The 21,824-nt window shown below is 40.0% G+C and overlaps 1 protein-coding gene across 2 annotated transcripts in view; it reads right to left on the bottom strand.

Annotated features, from left to right (window-relative positions):
• Positions 1–11,876: 11,876 nt before the first annotated feature.
• Positions 11,877–21,824, bottom strand: part of LOC122794164 (avidin-related protein 4/5-like) — a 262,421-nt gene continuing 252,473 nt past the window's right edge. For both annotated transcript variants that reach the window (XM_044062368.1, XM_044062367.1), the window contains exon 5: positions 11,877–13,232. In XM_044062368.1, the coding sequence (XP_043918303.1) occupies positions 13,148–13,232 (85 nt within the window). In that variant the 3' untranslated portion in view covers positions 11,877–13,147. The remainder of the gene's footprint in view (positions 13,233–21,824) is intronic.

Below are 21,824 nucleotides of genomic sequence, written 5' to 3' on the forward strand. Positions count from 1 at the left end.
CTTAAGCAACTTTGGGCATAAAGGAAGGATTAGGGTGAAGAGTGACTATCTTTGTGGAAAGCAAGATAAGGAGGTTTTATGGATAAGGCATGAAGTTCCAAAATGCTCTTAGCAGAGGTGATAGCCACTAAGAAAGCCATTTTCCAAGACAAGAATTGCAAATCAACTGTGGCTGCTGGTTCAAAGGGAGCAGAAACAAGGGCTTGTAACACCAAAGTAAGGTCCCATGGGCGTGCAGGATCCTTAACCAGAGGCTGAAGTAGAAAGGTGCTCCTCAAAAAGGCCTTACATATTTTAGTGGATGCCAAGGAGGAAGAATCTTCACCAATATGGAAATTAGAGATGGCTGCCAACTGCACCTTGGTCGTGGAGAAGCTAGCTCCACTATTAAAGATGTGAGCCAAGAAATCTAAAATAGATGGAACAGGAACTGTGAAAGGGTCTAATTGACACTCTTGAACCCAAAAAGAAAACCTCTTCAATTTACTCGAGTAAATTTTCCTGGGTGAAGCTTTATGGGATTCACTCAAAATCTTCTGAACAGGGGAGAACAGCCTGGGAATTCTGGATTCCCAGGCTGTTGGGTGAAGGGAGAGACATCCACCAACTGCCTCCAGAGTAGAGCAGTTGGGCAACCCTTCAGGGATGCTGAAAGGGCTGGTCTAAGAATGTATCACAGAACAAGAAGTTATGTACTCACCATAACGTTCGATGTATGTAGTCCATCTCGCCTCACATTCTTACCCGTGGGTTCGGAGCCGAACCTCAACTCCGACTTGGCCATACTCTAACTCAAAGTCTTTCAATTGGCTGGGCTAAGAGGTATCCCATGCTGCACTGCTCCCTTTCCCCAGATCTTGTTTGCTGCAAGCTCAGTCACTCTATCACTCTCCCCCATACACATAACACATAGAGAAAGAAACAGCATTCCAATAATAAAAGGAGTTCTGAAACCAGAACTGACCTCTAGGTCCTCCAGGATGGGGGAAGGTGGGAGGGACTACATACATTGAATGTTACGGTGAGTACATAACTTCTTGATGTTATGTAGTCCAATCTCGCCTACATTTTTACCAGTGGGATAGCGTCCCTAGCACCTGAACCCTGGGAGGCTCAGTGGAAAATACTCCTGAGCACTGTGGAACCAAAGGAAGATCTGTCTCTGGATACCAAATCCAATTTTAGTGAGTAATAAAGGTGTGAGGAGACGCCCATGTAGCCGCAGCACAAATATCATCCATAGACATCCTGGCCTGAAATGCTGTAGAGGTAGACATAGAGCGGGTATAATGAGCCTTCACTCTAAATGGTAAATCCTTACCACCTGAGGCATAAATGAAGGAAATACAACTAGAGATCCATCTAGACAAGGTCACTTTGGAAACAGGAGACCCAATCTTATTTTCTGAAAATGAGACAAATAGTTGATCCGATTTTCTAAGATCCCTCATTCTATGCAGATAAAAACGCAACTGCCCGTGAACATCCAGTTGGTGAAATTTAAATTCTGCCCTATTAGAGAACTTTGGAAAAAATACAGGCAGTTCAATGGATTGGTTGAGATTACTAACCAAAGCCACTTTTGGAATAAAGGAAGGGTTTGGTCTCAGGGAAGCCCTGTCCCTGTGAAAAATCAAGTAAGGCGGTCTGATAGACAAAGCTTGGAGCTCCGAGACACATCTAGCTGAAGTGATGGCTACCAAAAAGATAGTTTTCCAAGTCAAAATATTTAGTTCACAAGTAGTTGCAGGCTCAAAGGTGGAAGAGGTGAGACATTGTAGCACAAAATTTAGGTCCCAATGCATGACGGGGTTGAAGACTGGAGGGCAAAGCAGCATAGTGCCTTTCAAGAATGCCTTACATAGTCTATGCGCCATTAGGCTGGGTTTATTAGCGACGTGAAAAGTGGAAATAGCGGCCAACTGTACTTTAATGGTCACGGCTGCTGACCCTTGATTGAAAAGCATGGAGAGAAATTCCAGAACTGAAGAAATTGAAGCTGTATAAGGATCAATTTGTCTTGCCTGAGCCCAGATGGAGAATATTTTCCATTTACTGGAATAAATCTTTCTAGTCGAAGGCTTATGGGAAGAAGATAGAATATGAATCACTTCCGGAGGAAAAAAATGAAGCCTGACTAGTGATGGAAGTGGAGTAGCCAGGCTGTCAACTGGAGGGTCTGAAGAGAAGTATGGAACTGCCCTGACATAAGAGTCAGAAGATCTGGCTGTGGGTCCAGAATCCAGGGGGCATCCATGAGATAGGGATGGAGAAAGAGGAACCAAATTTGATGAGGCCAGTGTGGAGTTATCAGAATTATTCTGCTTCCCAAGGACTGTGATTTCTGAATAACCTTTGTCAACAGAGAAATAGGAGGGAAGGCATACAGTAGACCGGAGGGCCAATCATGAACTAGAGCGTCCCTGGGTGACTCCCCAGGAGGGGGGATAAGGGTGAAGTAGCTGCTGCACTTGGTATTAAGGGGACTGGCAAATAGATCACAGCAAGGCTAACCCCATCTGCAGAAAATCTGCTCCGCAACTTGACTGTTCAGGGACCACTCGTGAGGCATCAGAATAGCTCTGCTCAACCTGTCGACGATCACGCTGGACTTCCCCGGAATGTGCGTTGCTACAAGAAAATGTTGGGAAGACACTGCCCACTGCCACACTCAAATGACCTCTCTGCAAAGGGGATATGACTTGGTTCCTCCCTGTTTGTTCAGATACCATACCACCGACATATTGTCTGAGTGGATCGCAATTGTCCCAAGAGGAAGAAAGCTCTGAAGTGCTTGCAACGCTAGTAGCACTGCTCTCATCTCCAAGATATTGATATGCAGATGTATCTTATGTTCCTGCCACGTGCCTTGGACCGTCCTGCCAAGATAATGCCCCCCCACCCCATCTGGGAGCTATCCGTGGTCACTGTGGCAACAGGAGGGGATGGGACTAAGGGTTTTCCCACATTGAGGTTGCTGGAGTGAAGCCACCAGTGTAGATCTTGCTTGCACCTGTCTGTGATCATTATGAGGTGAGAAAGCGGAAGATGCTGTAGAGACCACTGGGCGAAGAGCATCCACTGAAGGAGCCTCATGTGAAGCCTCACAAGAGGAACCAGCATAATTGTTGCAGCCATAGTCCCTAACAATTTGAGAATCGTTTTTGCCTTCACTCTTTTTTGAGGGAGCAATGCGTATACTTGTTGCAAAACTTGAATCCTTTCTTGTGGTAAAAATGCCTTCATGAGCACGGTGTCTAACTTGGTGCCTATACTGGTGACACACTGCGAGGGCAACAAGGCAGACTTTTCCCAGTTTAGAGTGATACCCAATTGTTGACACAGCTTGATAGTGGCATCTCTGGTCTGTAGTAGTAGATGCCTGGTGGTGGCAGAAAGGAGCCAGTTTTCCAGGTACAGAAACACTTGGAATCCCTGATGTCTCAAGTGAGCCGTCACCACTGCCATACATTTGGTGAACACCCTGGGGGCTGTGGTGAGACCAAAGGGCAGGGCATGAAATTGAAAATGACTGGCTCCCAGCCAGAAGCGTAGATGACTTCTGGATGCCCTGTCCATCTTTATGTGGTAGTAAGCATCCTTGAGGTCGATAGAGCACATCCACACTTCTTTTCCCAACAATGGGAGAATAGATTGCAATGTGACCATTCGGAACTTGGACTTCTTCACGTGGAGGTTCAAGTGGCTGAGATCCAAGTTGGGTCTCAGGTCCCCTGTTCTTTTCGGCACCAAAAAGAATCTGGAGTAAGTCCCTAATCTGATTTGGTCTGAGGGGACATGCTGGATGACTCCTTTTTCTAGCAACTTTATAACCTCTGAAGCTGCGGAATCCCTTTGATTGAGTGGAACATCTGGGATTCTTTTGATTGGTTGGGGGGGAGAAAAGGGAATGTGATATCCTCTGGAAATTATTTTTAATACCCACTGGTCCTGGGTGATGTCTTGCCAGGCTTCTGGGTATAGTAAATGTGACCCTGGACTGGCTCTGGAAACGCGCAGTCAAGCCTCCCATCAGGAGCACTGGTAGGGAGAACCATGAAAGGAATTATGATCTCCCTGGTTACACGGGCCTCCTCTGCCTCTAGGACGGTGTCTACCTGAGTTACTACCCCCTCCCCTGCCTCTGGACGGGGAATCACTTTGTGCGTCATGAGAAAACCTCTGCGATTTCTTGAACCACATTTGTCCACTCTTCTGGACCGTGGGATAAGGTCTAGAAGGCATGAAAAAACAGACTCCCACGGAGTTTTTCCTTCTTGCTCACACCTAGTGAGAGTGTCTTTCATCTTGGTTCCGAACAAAGAGGAACCATCAAACGGGGCGTTGGTGAATGTAGACTTGAAGGCCTCCAAGAAATTACAGAGGTGCATCCAGGAGTACCTTCTGAGAGAAACTCCAGAACTCACTGCCTTACTTGCTCCTTCTGCTGCATAAGAGATCAGCCTCATGGAGGAGTTAGCAATAGAATTTAGGGTAGACATCTGAGCATTGACTTTCTGAACCACTGCGTCAGAAACATTACCCTGAAGAGCATCTCCAAGCTCTTTCAGGAGATCTCTTTGGAGCCATGTAAAATGTGACAAGTAATTCAGTGACCGCAGTGTAAAGGCCACCCAGTGTAAAGGCTGCTGAAGAAAACATACGCTTCCCATACCGGTCCATGGTCCTGGACTCCTTGTTAGGGGGATGGACGGTAGATGAAGTCTCAGCCAGTTCCTTCTTGGTGGTCGCTGCCACCACCATGACATCTACTGGGATGCCCTTTGTGAGAAACTCTTTGTCAGAGGGGGCTGACATAGATTTGTTGGGTCTCCTGGGAACTGGTTCCACAGTGTTAGGGGTTTCTCACACCCTCCGATAAACTAGATCCAGGAGGTCGTCGAAGGGTGGAGAGACCCAGGAGGCGGAGGGCTGAGCCGTAAAGGCCATCAGGAACACTGATTCCTCCTCAGAGGGGGGTTTAGAGGGCCAGTCGCCTCTCTATTTCAAGATCTCTAGGATATCAGTGAAAGAGATATCCTCAGAGGACAACTTGGGGGACCCCTCTGATTCCTCGAGGTCGGTGCCCGATGTGAGAGACTCTTCCTGGGAGTCGATGTGCTTCCTCTTGCACGTTCTTTTTCTGGGTGGCTCCTCAGGCAAAAATTCTGGTGGGCCCTCAGAAATTTGCGGACCACTCATGGAGGTATCCTGAGGCCTTGGGTCTCCGCTGTCCAAGGATAGAGGGTGATCAGAGACTGATACTGGAGCTGGAGGGAGTAGAGTGTCAGTGCTGTATGATGCAGCTGAGGACCTGGCCAGCATGCTCTGCATGACCTCGAAAGTTGGTCCCTCAGGCTCTGAGGATCGTCCAACCGTGGAAGACCTCGGAGCAGAAGGGGCAAGGTCTGAAGCCGAAGCAAGGGTCAGGCTCACCCGAGCCAAAGCACTAAGAGGAAGGCTAGGAGCCGAAGAGCATCCCGAGACCTCCCCCTTGGGTCCGACCGAGGAACCATGAGTCCTGGACCCCGTGGACGGAGTAGACGGGGTCGGAGCCGAGATCGGAGCCAATAAGCCAGGATGGGCTATTGGAGCTGAACTAGAAGCATCAAATGGTGCCGACCACTGTGGCTCAGAAGGCAGAGATTTGCTCGGAGGAGGAGGAGGTATCGACGATGGATGGGTGACTGGCTCTGGAGCCGAGTGGGCTGGAACCGAAAGCAATTTAACCAGCACCAGTGATTGAAGCAGTCTCTGTACCACTCTATCCACATCCACATCAGAGTGTGTCCTGGAGGACCTAGAGGACAAGATAGGATATCTAGACCTCCTCTCTGAAGGAGACCTGCGAGGAGGAGAAACCAGTCTAAAAACTGGGGACTGGCTCCGAACTAGTATCTCTGACACCGGCTCCGAGAGGCTGGGAGCCGATGTAAGTTCTGTTGGTTGACAAGCTTCCTTCAGCACTGAAGACAGTGGAGCCGAGGATGCCACAGTAGACTTAGTAACTTTCTCTGGAGACTCCGATAAGGCAGACGGAGCCGGAGATAGTTTTATTGCTTTAGATGTTTTGTCTCTTTTAGAGGGAGAGGACTTAGCACTAGAAGACCTCTCCAAATCTTCCTCAAAAGAGGGTTTCAGTAGTCCCTTCAGAATTAGTTTGTTCTTCCTTTCTTGAAGAACACGAGGGCTGAATGCGTGACAGAACGCACAAGACTCCTGAAGGTGTATAGCCCCCAAACAATAAACACACACAGAGTGCCCATCAGTAATGGACATCTTGTACCCACATTTACTACATTTCTTAAAGCCCGAAGGCTTATGTTCTTTTGTATCCTTAGACATGGTCGGCAGGATACTAACACAACACAACAGTAAAAGACACCAGCAACAAGTGCGGGAACTAAACTAATAACTACAGACACTACACAAGGACCTCTAACTCAAAAGGTCCTGACAGAAAAACAAGGGAAAGGACTAGGTCCTCTAACTTAAATGGCCCTAGCCCAGAGGGGGTAGGTACCTAAAAGAAAAACGAGCACAGAAGAGGAAAACAAATAACCAAGGGAGGACTAGGTCCTCTAACTAAAATGGGCCTAGCCCGTTGGGAGATAGCTGACAGGATACCAGACAAAAAGTAGACAAATGCCACAAAGACCATACAAACAACGCTTCCACAAAGCAACAACACACACACCAAGCTATAAAAATAGCTTTTGGATTAAATTTTTAGTCAAAAATTTAGTCAAGAAGACAAAAAGTTATACATAGCCATAGCCAAGAGCAAGACCATGTCTGAGCTTTACAAGCGGCAAATGAGATCTGGGGAAAGGGAGCAGTGCAGCATGGGATACCTCTTAACACAGCCAGTTGAAAGACTTCGAGCTAGAGTATGGCCGAGTCGGAGCTGAGGTTTGGCTCCGAACCCACGAGTAAGAATGTAGGCGAGATTGGACTACATAACATCCCTTGATTTCCCAGAACCCCTGCCGCGAGGGCAGTTCCTGCCACTGGAATCATTGTCCCTCTGCCTCTGGAGGAAAAGTCTCCCTATGAGTCCTGGAAAACCCCCTGAGATTTTTGGGACCATAGCTTTTTACTGCCATGCTGGTTTCTAGAAAAGGAACATTGTGGGGTTAAAAAGCATATTCTGATGGCAGACAGGGTCTTTCTGTCCTCGCACTGGGAGAGAGTGTCTCTGGCCATAGGACAAAAAGGGGATGATCTGTCAGAGGGCACATTGATAAAGGATGCCTTGAAGGGTTCCAAGAATTCACAGAGCCTCATCCAGGCATGATGCCTAATGGCAATGCCCAAACCAGCCACCCTTGAGGTACCGTCTGCTGCATGCAAGAGTAATCTCATGGGCGTGTTGGAAATAGCATGAAGAGTGGCGATTCTGCAGAAGAAGATCTTCTTGTCCTCTTCAGACATGGACCCCGGTATGGACTCAGAGATTTTCTTCATAAGGACCCTCTGAAGCCTGACCACATGTGCCAAGTAATTCAGTGTGTGCAGAGAAAAGGTCGCTAAAGAACAGACCCGCTTACTAAATCGGTCCATCGCCCTAAACTTCCTGTCTGGGGGGGGTGAACTGATGAGCTCTCCTGGACCAGCTCTTGCTTAGTGGCAGCTGCCACCACCATAGCATTGACTGGGATGCCCTTAGTACAGTGCAGCCTATCCACAGGCATGCTAAGAATCCTATCCAGGTGCTTAGGTATGCGGTCTACCATGTCCGATTCCTTCCATACCCTGCTAGAAATCAAATCTATCAGGGGGTCAGTAGGGGGGGACCCAGGGTGTAGGTGGCCCTGCTCCAAAAGCTTCCAGGAACACGGACTCATTGGAGTTAGGTTTGTGGACGGACAACCCACTTTTCTGTCACAGGATCTCCATGATGCCCCCAAAGAAGACATCCTCAGGTGGGGATCTGTGGAAACCTACCCCTTCATCCAAATCCGTGTCTTTGGTCAGAGATTCCAGTGGAGAATCCAGGTGCCTCCTCTTGCACATATGCTTCCAGTGCACCTCCTCTGGGGGATGCTCTTGGGAGGTATCGGAAGACTCGGTGTGCTCCTGTAGGGGAGCCACCTGCAAGCTTCCTGGAACAGGCTGTCCCAAGGTAGATAGAGTTGAAGGATCCGGCTCAGGCAATACAAAAGGGAGAGGGGTCGGGTCCAAAGATGGGAGAGTTGAGGATCTCCTGGGTGCCAAGAGAACCCACTCCACTATTTTGAATGCCAAGGGCAAATGAAACACTGAGGGCAACTCCGTTGAGGCCGAAACCATTGATGTTGCAGCCCTATGAACTCCAGCCATACCTGGCACCAAAGGTGGAGTCTGAGCCAAACTATTGAGAGCCAAGGTGCTGAGGGGGAGGGACAGCTCAGAAAACCAGGCCACTGAAGCCAACCCCAAAGACCTGACTCTGAAGCTATGGCTCTGAGAGTCAGTCAGGCCCAAAGACACTGGAGCCAAACTGCTCAAGGCAGCCATCGACGTCAAGGTACAGGTACTTATCAAGTAAAATAAAACGTTCACTGTTGAAACGCAAATGGATGCAGCACCCTGGTACTATCAGCAATTAGGACACCAAACTGAGCATAATATTTAGCTTCTGAAGAAGTTCCAAATGATTAAACAAAGGAAAGAAAGTGCTAAATATTATTCTCAGTTTGGTGTGCCTAATTGCTGACCGTACCAGGGTGCTGCTTCCATTTGAGGTACAGTACCTGATGGCAAAAATGTCTCTAAACTCAGGATCCTCTGACTCAAGGGCTCTGACACAGATGGGTGGATTGGAGAAGAAAAAATAGGTAAAAATGCTGGTTGAGAGCCTCCGGCTCCAGGGGGAGCCAGGGCAGGTAAAACTCCCAACTAAATTTGCACCTTCAGAAATTTCCTCATGAGCTTGTCCACTTCAAACTGAAAGGCTACAGGAGGACCTAGCATTTGCTGACCCCAGCCTAGAGTTGTGCTTGGGCGACATCAGAATCAGAGATTTGGGCAGGGGACCTGCCAGCTCCAGAGAGAAGCAAGGGGATCAGAGCTGAGGTGAAGCTGAAGCATAAGGGTGGGCTTTTGCTGGCAGTTCTCCTGTGGGCAGTGGCTCTATCCGGAGACTGCTTCTGTTTGTCATGGTCCTTGCCCTTCTCAGCCACTTTCTTGGTGGGGGTTTGAGCCCCTAAAATGGATTCCATACAGGTGGGGCAGAGGAAGGGGGAAGACCCCAAAGGATTAATTTATCCCACCTGTCTATAAGCTTGTGCTGATTAAAACCTGTGCAAATAGAACAGGAGGTATCTAGATGGGCCGCCAATAAACAAATTATATACAATGTGAACATCGGAGGGAGGAAGCTTATGCCCACACTCTGTGCATTTCCTACAGCCTGCTGGCTTAGAATCAACCATAGCAAGAGCTACAAGAAAAGGAAAGAAGGAAAAAAAGGAAGAAGGAAGGTAGAGGAAAAAGAAGCCCAGACTACAAACCCTCTAATCTACCAGCTAACTAAACTTTTTTTTGTGTACACTAAAGGTAGGAAACAGCAAAGAAGGGAAATAGAGAAATAGAAAAAAATACTAACACACAGCAAAGAAAAGATGCTTAGACTCCCCAGGAGGGCGCTCAGTGATGAACTCCGAAGCTGTTCAAGTGAGCAGCAAATGAGATCTGAGGGATGGATGGAGAATGGGGCATTATGGGTAATAGAGAAGGAGCTCAGCTTTTAGCTCCAAGTCTGGAGTATATGGCTGTGTCAGATCTGAGGGCGGATCCAAAACCCGCAGGATGAAGACCAAATGAAGACCAACAACTTCAGATTAATGGTTCACTCCCTAAGTAAAAAAGTAAAAAATTTAGTTCAGGCTGCCTTACGTAGAGAAAATATGCTTGAGGTCAATGCATGGCCTTTCGCACCTTGCTGCAGAGAATGCACAGATGCCCAATTCTACGGCACAAGATATAAATTAAGTGACTTGAGTGAAATTAGTCACAGGATGCATTATTTGAATCCTATGCTGAGACCACATTGCACTTATTGTTTTTTAATATACATTTGCTCTCTGCTCTCTGTCTGGTAGCAGGCAAACATGGTTCACTTCTTAAGGAAGAACGTGAAATTTAGTTTAGGATGCCTGATGGTGTTCAAACATGGCTGCCAGCATTGCATGTCCAGCAGCACTCTGAATAGTATTCAGTGAAGAAAGTACACCCTTCATGCAATTATTTTCTCTGGCACAAGGTGTAACTGAAGTGAATTGAGAGAAATAAGGCACATGATGCATTGTTTGAATCCTTTTTAGAGATCATGTTGCAGTTATTCATGATATGTATTTTTTTATTATTTTAATTTGCATTTCCCCTCCATTTGGCACAAACATTGTTTCTTACTAAGGAAAAAAGTGAAAAATGCATGCCTGGCACTGGTGCACTTTCCTTAGCACTCTGTATAGTGCTGAATAGATAAATTCCATCCATCACATACCTGCCTCTGTGGTGCAAGATGTAAGTGAAGTGAGTTTAGACAAAGAATACAGCTGAGTAGGGGTTTGAATCCAACTAAAATAAACTTTTGCAAAGGGTGTAAGAATCCCATTTGTCTCAATATTTTGATTATGGCTATAACACTAAAGAAAAATTATAATGCTAAATATGTTTCCTGCAAGCAATGTATCAGTAGTGCTTGTATAAGTAAACTATTTAGCATGTATCATTAATGTTTCACTTACAACCTCAAGCTAGTATGTGTCCAAAGTCCTAAACATGAGAATGATGATATTTATCATAACATTCAATTGTAAAAGTATGATGGGTACAATACTTTTTTATAATCATCATGACATCATCACATATCCCAACTATGTGTTAAGGACGATTATGTCTTGTGAAGTTTGTAGGTAACATACTCCAACCTGTATTACTCAGCTCATTCGACTACATTCATCTGAAATATGTTTATAAACAGAAATACTTTTACATAGGAATGCATTCCCAGGACTAATTAAAATCACACCCATACAGGCCTCTCTGAAGTGTATTGCCATTCGTTCTGAAATTAGAATATGTCTCTTTTCTGTACTTGAAAACTAGTTCTCCTGTGGCAATGCCAATTAATAAACTATGTTTCAATGTTTTGCATGCTTTACCCATGAATTTGATTCCTAGCTGGTGCACCAATATTTTAACGTTGTGTGAACCTTAACATCACAATGTATCACAGTTCATCCCCTTTCTGCTTCCAAACTGCAAGGATTAAATGCTATGCCATGTTTCACATCTTTACTTCTATGTGATATAAGTAGTGTCAATGTATCTGTCAAAGAATCCAGCTGCTTTCAGTTGTGCAAATGCAGCTAGCAAGGCTGTGTATCTTTGCGCACAACCAGTTTCCCACGAGATGTGAATTTGGTGCCAGTTTGGACATATTATATTATCTTGACTTTCGCAGACATGGCTGATGAGGGAGAGAATGGTGCTAAATTTAGAGCACAAAGATGGGGTGTTGAGGAACACAAGCATTTTAGTGTAATGATATAAAACAAGGTTGTTGGTACTAGAAAAGTCAGCCTAATTATAAGATATTTCAAATCAGACTAATAATATATTTCAATTTGCTACATATTCTAATTGTTAATGCTGATAATTATTTAACTTTTTTGCACTGATAATAGTTTATGTTCTGTATCTCTGGCCATCACTTTGCTATTAATCTCAGCAGTCTCTCTCTCTGTTTAATTATCCAGGTATATTTAACTGGTAGAAAGCATTTACTTTGGAAGTTAGGACATAAAACTTTAAAACAATGGCAAATGGAAGTAGTTAAGATGGCTAAACTAGTCCAAAATATATACAAAGACACTCTGAACATGCAGTTGATAGATAAATATACTGAATTTATTAAAATCAAGACAAGCTTTCATGTTAACTGTAACCTTTACCACATCAAGGAGAAAAAGAAAAAGAAAATGGAATACAATGGCAGTCAGGTCTGTTTTATATATATATATATATATATATATATATATATTTACATAGATCTATAGATACAGATACAAATATAGATATGTATTAAAGAAATGTTGAAACCTAAGAATGAAACAAGCCTATGAATTTTTTAAAACTGAAACACTTGTTAACGTATGGTATTTAGTGATTACCTGACATACATACTTGGCTTTGCATTATAGCTGTGTTGCCATTAATTTCTAGAAAGACACTTCTGTGAACTTTATTACTTTTGGTGTTTTCCCTTGTGAAGGCATCCTGGTCAGGTGCTATGGATTTCTCTGCTATTACTCAGCTTCACAGACCTGTGAATTTTCTAGCTTTGCAAGCTGCTGTACTTTCTATGTAGTCTTGAGTTATTTTCTATCCGTTGAAGTATTGCTTCTGTCATGGAGGCCTTCTGCTGTTGCAGACCTTTTGGATACTGGTTCCTGATGTTTCTGTTTGTGAATTTAATTGTACTGCAGCTTTTATTAATGCTGTTGATAACACTGATTGCATATTTTCAAGCAGAAAAGTCAAACATCTAAACCATTTTGGTTTACTAACATTTTAGAGAAAAACAAGGGTAAGATTTTACAAAAATACAGTCATCTGCAATGCAAGGCATGATAGGAATCATGTATTATTTACCATAAAAATCACAGTAACTAAGTGTGAAAGATTTACGTTGCTTTAATAAACCTTATTTAATGCTACAGTTAATCAGCATTAAACCATAACTGTAGAAATACAGCTACCCAACATTAAATTATGCCCACTTAAATGACATGAATCTGTTAACCTACTGCTCACCCACTATTGTGTTTGTCATTAAAGATTCATCCATGGTATCCTGAACACTTTTTTTTCTTTGTTCATTAACCATCCATCAGTCACATTCACTGCAATTGTTTAAAACGCATTTGGATTTATGTGTAGGAATTGGAGCATGCTTTAGATCTGGAGTCTTTGACCTTAATGCAGAACTGTTTTGCCAAGGTGGAATATATTCATTGTTGACATAATAGACTGAGCAGGCAGATACGAAAGGTAGTTTCATTCATCAGAGTCCTACATTTGACATAGACTGTGCAGGTCCCCATGATGTAATACGAGTTCTGATATAATAACACTGGAACACTTCATGACAATTTCCTTAATTTTTTCTTTTGGTGAACATTTCCACTATTTCAGGCGAACACTTATCCAAACTCCATCTTACAAAGGTATTTTTTCCAACACTAGAAATTGTAGAAATGAGAGAAAACACAACTATGACAATCTTGATTAAATCAACATTTATATATATTTATATAGATGGGCTGAGGACAACTCACCGAATAAACATTTCATGAAAAAACAATTCAGTTATTCAAAATGACCGAAAGCCCATTTCACTGAAAGACCATTTAATCAATTTCAGAATAAATGAAACATGATACAATCAAAACATGCAGGGAAAAAGTATTCAAAAAGACTTTTGCAAGAGCAGCCACACGTACTTAAATACGTATACTAACTCCACAGCCGCACAACTATGTAAAAATTGAAAATACAGTACAGAGGGACTCATTGCCAATGCACACATACAAACCAGATCAGCACTGATTATATACAATTCACCACAAGCACTAGCACTAGCTAAAGCTTCTTGTATTACAGAACTATATGTAGCTATACTATACTCAATAAAATGGAATCTCAGCCAAATTATTGTGCAAATTTGGATTTACTGAGTTCTCATTCAGTGAAATTGTAATTAAATAATATAGTTGGTGTAATGGTTAAGGTGTTTACCTCAAAGACACAAGGCAGAAGGTTTGAGCCTTGCCTTTAAAAGGGAAATCATCGAGGGTCAAAATGTTCCACAATGGCAGTGAGCCTAGTACTTACCTATGAACCTATATATATATATTTTCACACACACACACACACACACACACACACACACACACACACACACACACACGCACACATATCTTCACACACATATAGACATACATACTGCATGTATGCATAACGGGATTGGACTTAGGTTAAATAGCACACTAGGTGAATAGCTGCATGATGCTCCCATTGCCACTGCCCTCCCACACAGATTCTCCAATGCTCTTATCCCCCCTGGATACTCCTTATCATGGCATTCCCCACTATTCAGATTACATTTTCTACCTTTTCTCACATTTTTGAACTCTTTAGCTTTTTTATATATCCTATTTACACACCCTAAATGGACCACACTGCACTGTAATACATGTGGAGGACACAAATGAAATAAGCTAGGGGTCTGGGGATCCCCAGAAGCTATGGGAATTCTAGATATTGTGAGGTGCATTTTTGAGCATTTTTTTTTCAAATTTTTGATCCTTTGATGGCCTAAATAAAAATCATGGCAAAATAAAGAAATGATGTCTTACTCTTTAACTTTATTCTTTTCCCCTTTCATTTCAAAACACCCTAACTGCCCAAGAGTACACTATAATAACTGTGAAATAACTAATCAAATTAAGCTTGGGGTCTGGGAGATTATAGACGCTGTGAGGGAAATTATAGAGCTATTTTCCAACCCTTTGATCCAATAATGGCCAGAACAAAAACATGATAAAGGAAAGTAATTCAGTCTTATTTTTTCTTTCAAAAAAGAAATAAGTTGTATCTGACAAACTAGTAGTTCGCAATAAACTAACAAGACAGATGCGGATACATAAATCATATCTGGGAATTGTGCCTGCCTACCTATCCCCCCATTCCCTCCAAAAATAGTCACCTTCTGTGTATCTCCTTGGTTTTAGACTGAGATGAAGGCACACATGGCCACAGTCGTATATTTCAAGTCGGTGTTGTCAAACATACAAACAAACATGCCTCCTCACCCCTACCTTCAAAAGCATACAACTTCTGCATTCTTCTCCGATGTCAGACTGGGATGAAAGTGAAAGAACAAACAGAACACAGTATTTTAACTTGTTGCTGTCAGACGTATACAACATCATGCTTACTTGCCCCTACCCCCCAGAATTGCCACCTGTATATGTGATTGATGTTTGATTGTGAGGAAAGTTAAAAAAAAATATTTGCAGGAATGCATCCTAACCTATTGCTACTAAATTGAACATACTGCCTCTAGTAAAGCTGCCTCTACACAAGCGATGGGACCTTCTGTGCACACGTTGAGGTTTATGAAAAGTGTTAAGGAAATAATGACCACACATTCCACTGGCCCCATACAAGTTATAATGACATTCTGTGCACACTTCAGAGGGTTAATTGTAAGGAAAATTAGAGAAGTAATCACACCATCACCAGCCACCCTATACAAGCTAAAGTGACCCTCTGTGTCCATCTCTAATAGGGACATTTTTAGACTAGATGAGGCTCAGTGCAAAGGCCACTACTATGTATGTCTCAAAATCCACTTATAAAGTCTGGGGTGTGGGGACTACTAGGCCTCTAGAAGCTCTGAGGGTCTGACTTTGTGTGATGCATTGCAAGCCTTATTTGAAAGATAATAACTTACTGTTATTTTTTAATTGATACCCAGGTGAGTTATGCATACACCTGGCAATAATGTGCACATCCAAAGATAACATTTGTGATATTAATTTTTACACACATGCACACACACACACACACACACACACACACACACACACACACGCACGCACACACACACACACACACACACACACACACACACACACACACACACACACACACACACACACACACACACTCTCTGCATGCTTATCTACAGGCAAACTGGAAGAACTCCATTTCACCTGAGTAAAATATTTGGGGTTTTGCTGATAAACAGAGTGTATGAATAAATCCAAACATATACAGGGAGGGCATAACAGACTCCAACAGAAGAAGCTACAGCCAACAATTCAACCAGGTCTATGCATGATCCCAACACTACTGTCCCTGTCACTTTGCCAATGATAAGTTACTTTGACACACACCCTACTCCTGCTAGATTACCAAAGATAGACACTTTTCACATGCAATGCTGATGCTTGTGATGGAAAATGAAAGAAATAATGGCTAACATGTCGTTCTTAAGTAGATTATAACACCCCATACAAACAAGCATAAGCCATAGCAGTACTGGATTTACATAGATTTTTAACAACTACATTACATTCCCAGGAATTAATGAAAGAGCCTAGCGTGAGCAATGTGGCCTGCACTAAAAAGGCCCTACTCCCATAATGAGATAATTTACAGTTCAGAGACATGTTAGCTGTGATGATGTAAAGCCAGTTAATTTGCATGTCTCTGAATCGCACTGATTTTTTGTGATGTGCAGATCATTGCTGACGTGAATGTCACTGTAGTAAACTGTTGCTCATATAGGCATTGACATTTACCCACTGTCACATCTCCCACACAAGTACACATACAAACACAGACACACCACAGTCTCCATATCTGTCCCCCTAACCTGTATGCCCCCTGTGGTTTGAATCCCTGATCACCAGAATAGTTTAACTGCTGTTATGGCACATTTGCAGAATCCATGGTGCCTAGACTTTCCCCTGACCCCCTGATCCCTGTAGTGATGGCCAAGCCATGAAGGCACTTCAGCTATAATTATCTCTGATACCTATGGAGTTCATTTCTTTACTTAAAAAATAAAATAAAATAAATACACAAATAAAAAATAAATACATAAATAAAAAATAAATAAATAAAAGGCAGCAAGGCACCCCTGGACAACTGACAACTTAGGTTACACTTATACAAAATGCATAATAAGTCACCATGGCTGCATAATTGGTGACAGACCAGAATATGAGTATAAAGGTAATTTTTAAATCATGAAATATGTGGTTAATGTGTGTTGATTAATGTGAGTCAGAAGTTGTCTCATATAAATATTTATTGAGAAAATATAATAAAGGAAATATTGTCAATTCTATAATTATAATGTTTTTATAAACTATTTAATCTTTCTTTCTCTCTATGTATAATCATTTGCAAACCAAATAAGAGGTGCATTTTATAAGAGGGTAACTAATCTGTATGCCACATTAGCATGCACACACAAGTGTGAGCGCGTGCATGCCCACACACACACACACACACACACACACACACACACACACACACACACACACACACACACACACACTTCTCACTTGCATTATTTATGCATGAATATATAATCTTTATGCTTCAAGAGTTTTTTCATTTGTAAGTTGCTTCCTGTTTCATAGCATAATCTCCTCCTACGACACAACAGCTTATTATGCTAGTAACTGTGGCAACACAAAAAAATAAAGCTGCATGATAGCTTAACATAACAGCAGAAATGTGAACAGTATCACTGTTGCAACTTTGGCTCACCAGGAAGTGATGTTATTACACAATTACATACTCCTTTTTATGCCATATAGTTTAAATGAACATGTGAATATGAATTTTCAGTTTTATAAAAGGTGAAGATCCCAATGAAGGTTCATCAGTAAATAATACCAGTACTGTTTGAGATATAGACACGTATACTTTTAAAATTAATTCAGAGCTTTTGTTAAATCTATAAAATATGCATATATCTTTTAGCATGATGAATACATACATTAATTGATTTTCCTTTTGTATAATAGTTTAGTATAAGATTACATGTCACCTGTTAGTTTACAGATATTTTTATCCCTTCAGGTCCCACTTTGTTCTACTTATTTATTTAGAGATTTAGTTATAATAATGTTGAATGACCAAACAATTTAGGAATATTTAATGGATAATTTATACTACTGTTACATAAATAGGTATATGGTACACTGTTTGCTGGATTATTTAGCATTTGTGATTAATAGAAGAGAATTATTAAACGTTTATGTAGTAATAGGGGAATACTTTTAAATGGCAAAATATATAAATAAATTAATAGTCCGTTAAAATTTTTAGGCTATATATAATATTATATTAATTATTTGTAAGTCACAGTAGCTTTTGGGCAGTTTTTTGATGAATTTTTATGTTTTGGTAGGTAGAGAGATTGTATAGTAGTTTATCTATTTGCAAGGCAATCTAGGAACTTTGGTATCCATGGTAGGTTGTATTTTATTAGCAATATATACAGATGTAGTTGTAGACTTGTTTTATTTATAAATTTTAATAGTTTAGTTTGTAGAAAGGAAGAATTAAAAAAATGTGGAATGTTAAGATAGTTTTGGAGGAATGTATTAAAGTCTTATACACAATTAAATTAATACTGTGGATAAATGTGTCATATTATCTTTTAAAAGAAATATTTTTAAATACACAGTGTGGATAGTTTTAATCTAGTATCTACTATTGTAAATGGATTAAATAATAGTAACAAAAGGAAATCATAAATGAGGTCGCTAAAATTAAAAAGAGGAGACATTATATTCTTGCAAGAACACACTTGATAGATAAAGATATGCAATATTTAAATAATGTAGGTTATGAAATGTTATCATTTGCTTCTTTTAACAAAAAAAGGAGAAGAACTGCTACACTTTGGAGAAAATCTACTTAATGCCTAAGGTCATGGAATCCTTTAATGGTCCCAAAGGAGTGTATACATTTGTAATAATGAAATATAATGGCACACTCTATACACTAGCTAATTTTTACTGGATCTCTGGAATAGGTGCAAGAGTGGTTAAAGATCACTTAAACTTACTGCAAAGTCATTGGAAGAGAAGTTTAATTTTAGCAGGGGATTTTTAACTGCATGTCTAGTATAGAAGATGCAAGTGAACAGAAGAAAGCTAAAATTCTGCCATCCACTAAAGCACTAAACAGATGGATTAGCATTGATAATTAATTGATTTAATGGTAAAAGCAGAAGATAAGTCATTGTGTTCTTTACTCTTTTTTCTTATGTGCATGGGATGCAAACTAAAATTGAAAGGATTTATGCCTGTACAGATTTACTTAATAAAGTGAATTATTTTCAAATTATTCCTTGTTCTTTATCTGATCATAATGCCATGAGTATTACTACATTAATGGATATAAGGAATTTGTAAATTTATTGAATCCCTGTATATATGATGAAATTAAAAGAATTTAAGAGTTATCTTAAGGAACAAATCGAGATTTTTTTAATCATTGAATGATAGTAGTCAGGTTTGTAAAGTCATATGATGGAACTCCTTAAAACTGCATAATAAAGGTAAAATAGGAAGATGGGCTAGTATTAAAATGAAAGAGTGGGATAAAGCACTGCTAGAAATACAAAATGAAATGCACAAATCAAGGGTTAAACAACGAAAAAAGAAATCAGATAATACTGAAATCATTAAAAATAATGACAAAATATCAAACAGTTTTAACACATAAAGTGTAGATAGCTTTAGAAAAAAATAAAAATGCATAGTTATGTGATGACTTCAAAAATCTACGTAGATTAGCTAACAGAATTAAGATGTTAAGAAAAAAAGGCACACAATAATATCTGAAATCCTCACTCTATTAAGCTTACTTCAGACATAGAGGAAATGCTTAACATTTTTTTAAAAAAATTCCATGATGATCTTAATAAAGATAAAAATAATAATCCTGGTTACAAAATTGGCAAGTATTTATAGAAAAAATGTTACTAATAAATTTAATGATCATCAAATATCTCTGTTGAATAGGCCTGTTACCCTAGTAGAGGTTAAATAAGTTTTAAAAAAGGAAGAAATGGTAAACCTCCTGGGTTAGATGGTTTAAGTATGGAATTGTATAGTCTGCTCACATTAAATCATTTAAAATTACTGAGTGGTGCTTTCAGGATAATTCAGAGTGACAAAATAATTCCTCCCTCGTGGAAACTTTTTGTAATCTCACCTATACCTAGTTTCCTCCTATAGCCCCATTTCATTATTAAATGTAGACTATAAAATATTTACTTCCATCTTTGCTACAAGATTAAGAGACATAGCAGTTAAATTAATAAAGATTAGACAGGATTTATAGTCAATAGATATTATAATATAAAAAGGGTATTAACTATCTTAGAGTTAACAAAAGGAATGAACAAGAAATTAGCCCTAATTAGCTTGAATATTGGGAGAGCTTTTGATTGTGTAGACTGGAACTACTTGTTTAAAAGTTCAGCAGCATTTGCATTTCTAGAACCATTTATTGGAATATTAAGAAACCCGTACAAAAACTCCAAAGCATATGCTAAAATTGGATCTTATATTTCTCAGTGATACAAGTTAAACAAAGGGACAAAGCAAGGGTGTCCCTTACCCCCTCTACTATTTGTATTAGTTATCAATCTCTTAGCCCACAGTATAAGAAGCAATGAAAACAATTGATGGATTCTCAGTTAATAAGGATTGTCAATCCAAAATACAACTTTTAGCAGATGATATTTTACTAACTATAGAAGATTTAAATTATTAAATTGAAGAAGTAGACGAAGAAACTGAAAAGTTTCAAGATGTATCACTGCTGAAGTTTAATTATAATAAACCTGAAACTTTAGTGTTAAATCAATTACTGGATAGTAAGTTTAAAAATAAATGCACACAGAATTGGGAGATAATAGAAGTAACATATTTAAGAATAAAAATCTATCAATATGTAAGATTATTCATAATAATTTTGAAAAAATAATTGAAGAAGTGTCACTTCTTATTAAAAATTGCAATGATTTTTTTTTTACTTTTAAGAATACGTTATTACTTATTAAAATGATTATGTCATTCAGTAATACATATACATATTGCATTTAATAGCTTTAATACCTGACAAAAAAAAAACTTTTAAAGAAAATGGAAAAAAAAAATGTTAATTTCATTTTTATGGTATCCTAAAAAGCTGAGGATTACTTATAGAAATCATACAAGGTTATGGTAGCATGATAGTAATAGCTTTTTAACTTTATTGCACTCTGGAAAGACTCAACTTTCATTAGTCAATGGAAAACCATTCAGGAGCAGATTTTACTAAATTCTTATAAGTTTATCAAATATGATAAATTAGAAACATGTAACAATCCTTTCATCTGGTTAATAAAATTTATTCCCTTTTCAGTACAGTAAAGAACTAGAGGCATCAATTTCCAAGGGCATAGCTCATAACCTCTTATCTCTGTAAGTAGGAAAGTAGACATAATCAGGAACTAAAGCCATGAATCAATCAACAGAGTTTTTAAATATTGACAATATTCACTTAAAAGGTTGATAATAAAAGAGGATTTTTATTAAGATGCATATTCATAAAAAGTCATCTTAAATGTAATGTCTGGCTTTGCTTAATGGCTATAAGACAGCTTTGTCTCAAAATCATACAATTTAGGAGGGAGACAGCAAAGGATTGAAAAAAATAAGGGGTAGATGAAAAGTTTGTCCACTAATCTCGATATTTTACATTGGTTAATTTACTTGATCACTGCAGTATAACCCAAAAATAAAAATTATGGGAATCACAGAGCCCATCACTATAATCGTTTCATATACAACCACACAAAATTAGACAGTTTACAATTGTTGCTTCTAGTTCTCTTGATCTTTTGTAAAACATTATTAAGTAAATGGTTGGGATCCTCATTAAATATCTGAAGACTTGTACCAACAAACAAAATATGACTCCCTATTATAATTCTGACACTTATAAATTTGAGTCCCTGAATTATGAAAAAATTCCATAAATACAGAACAGTGAATGTTGAACATTGACACTCTCCTTTAAACTTGTTTTTTTGCAAGTGGCAAGGCCACCACCACCCCCACATCCCCTAATGACGTCACCCTCCAAAACTTATATACACCAAGTTCAAGATTGCTATACCTCACAGAAAAGGGAATATCATAATTAATGGCAATCTTGGATTTAATATATATAAGCCCACACTTTCA

Source organism: Protopterus annectens, chromosome 2.part1 (genome assembly GCF_019279795.1).
Source record: "Protopterus annectens isolate FY-2018-M chromosome 2.part1, PAN1.0, whole genome shotgun sequence".
Taxonomy (NCBI): domain Eukaryota; kingdom Metazoa; phylum Chordata; order Ceratodontiformes; family Protopteridae; genus Protopterus; species Protopterus annectens.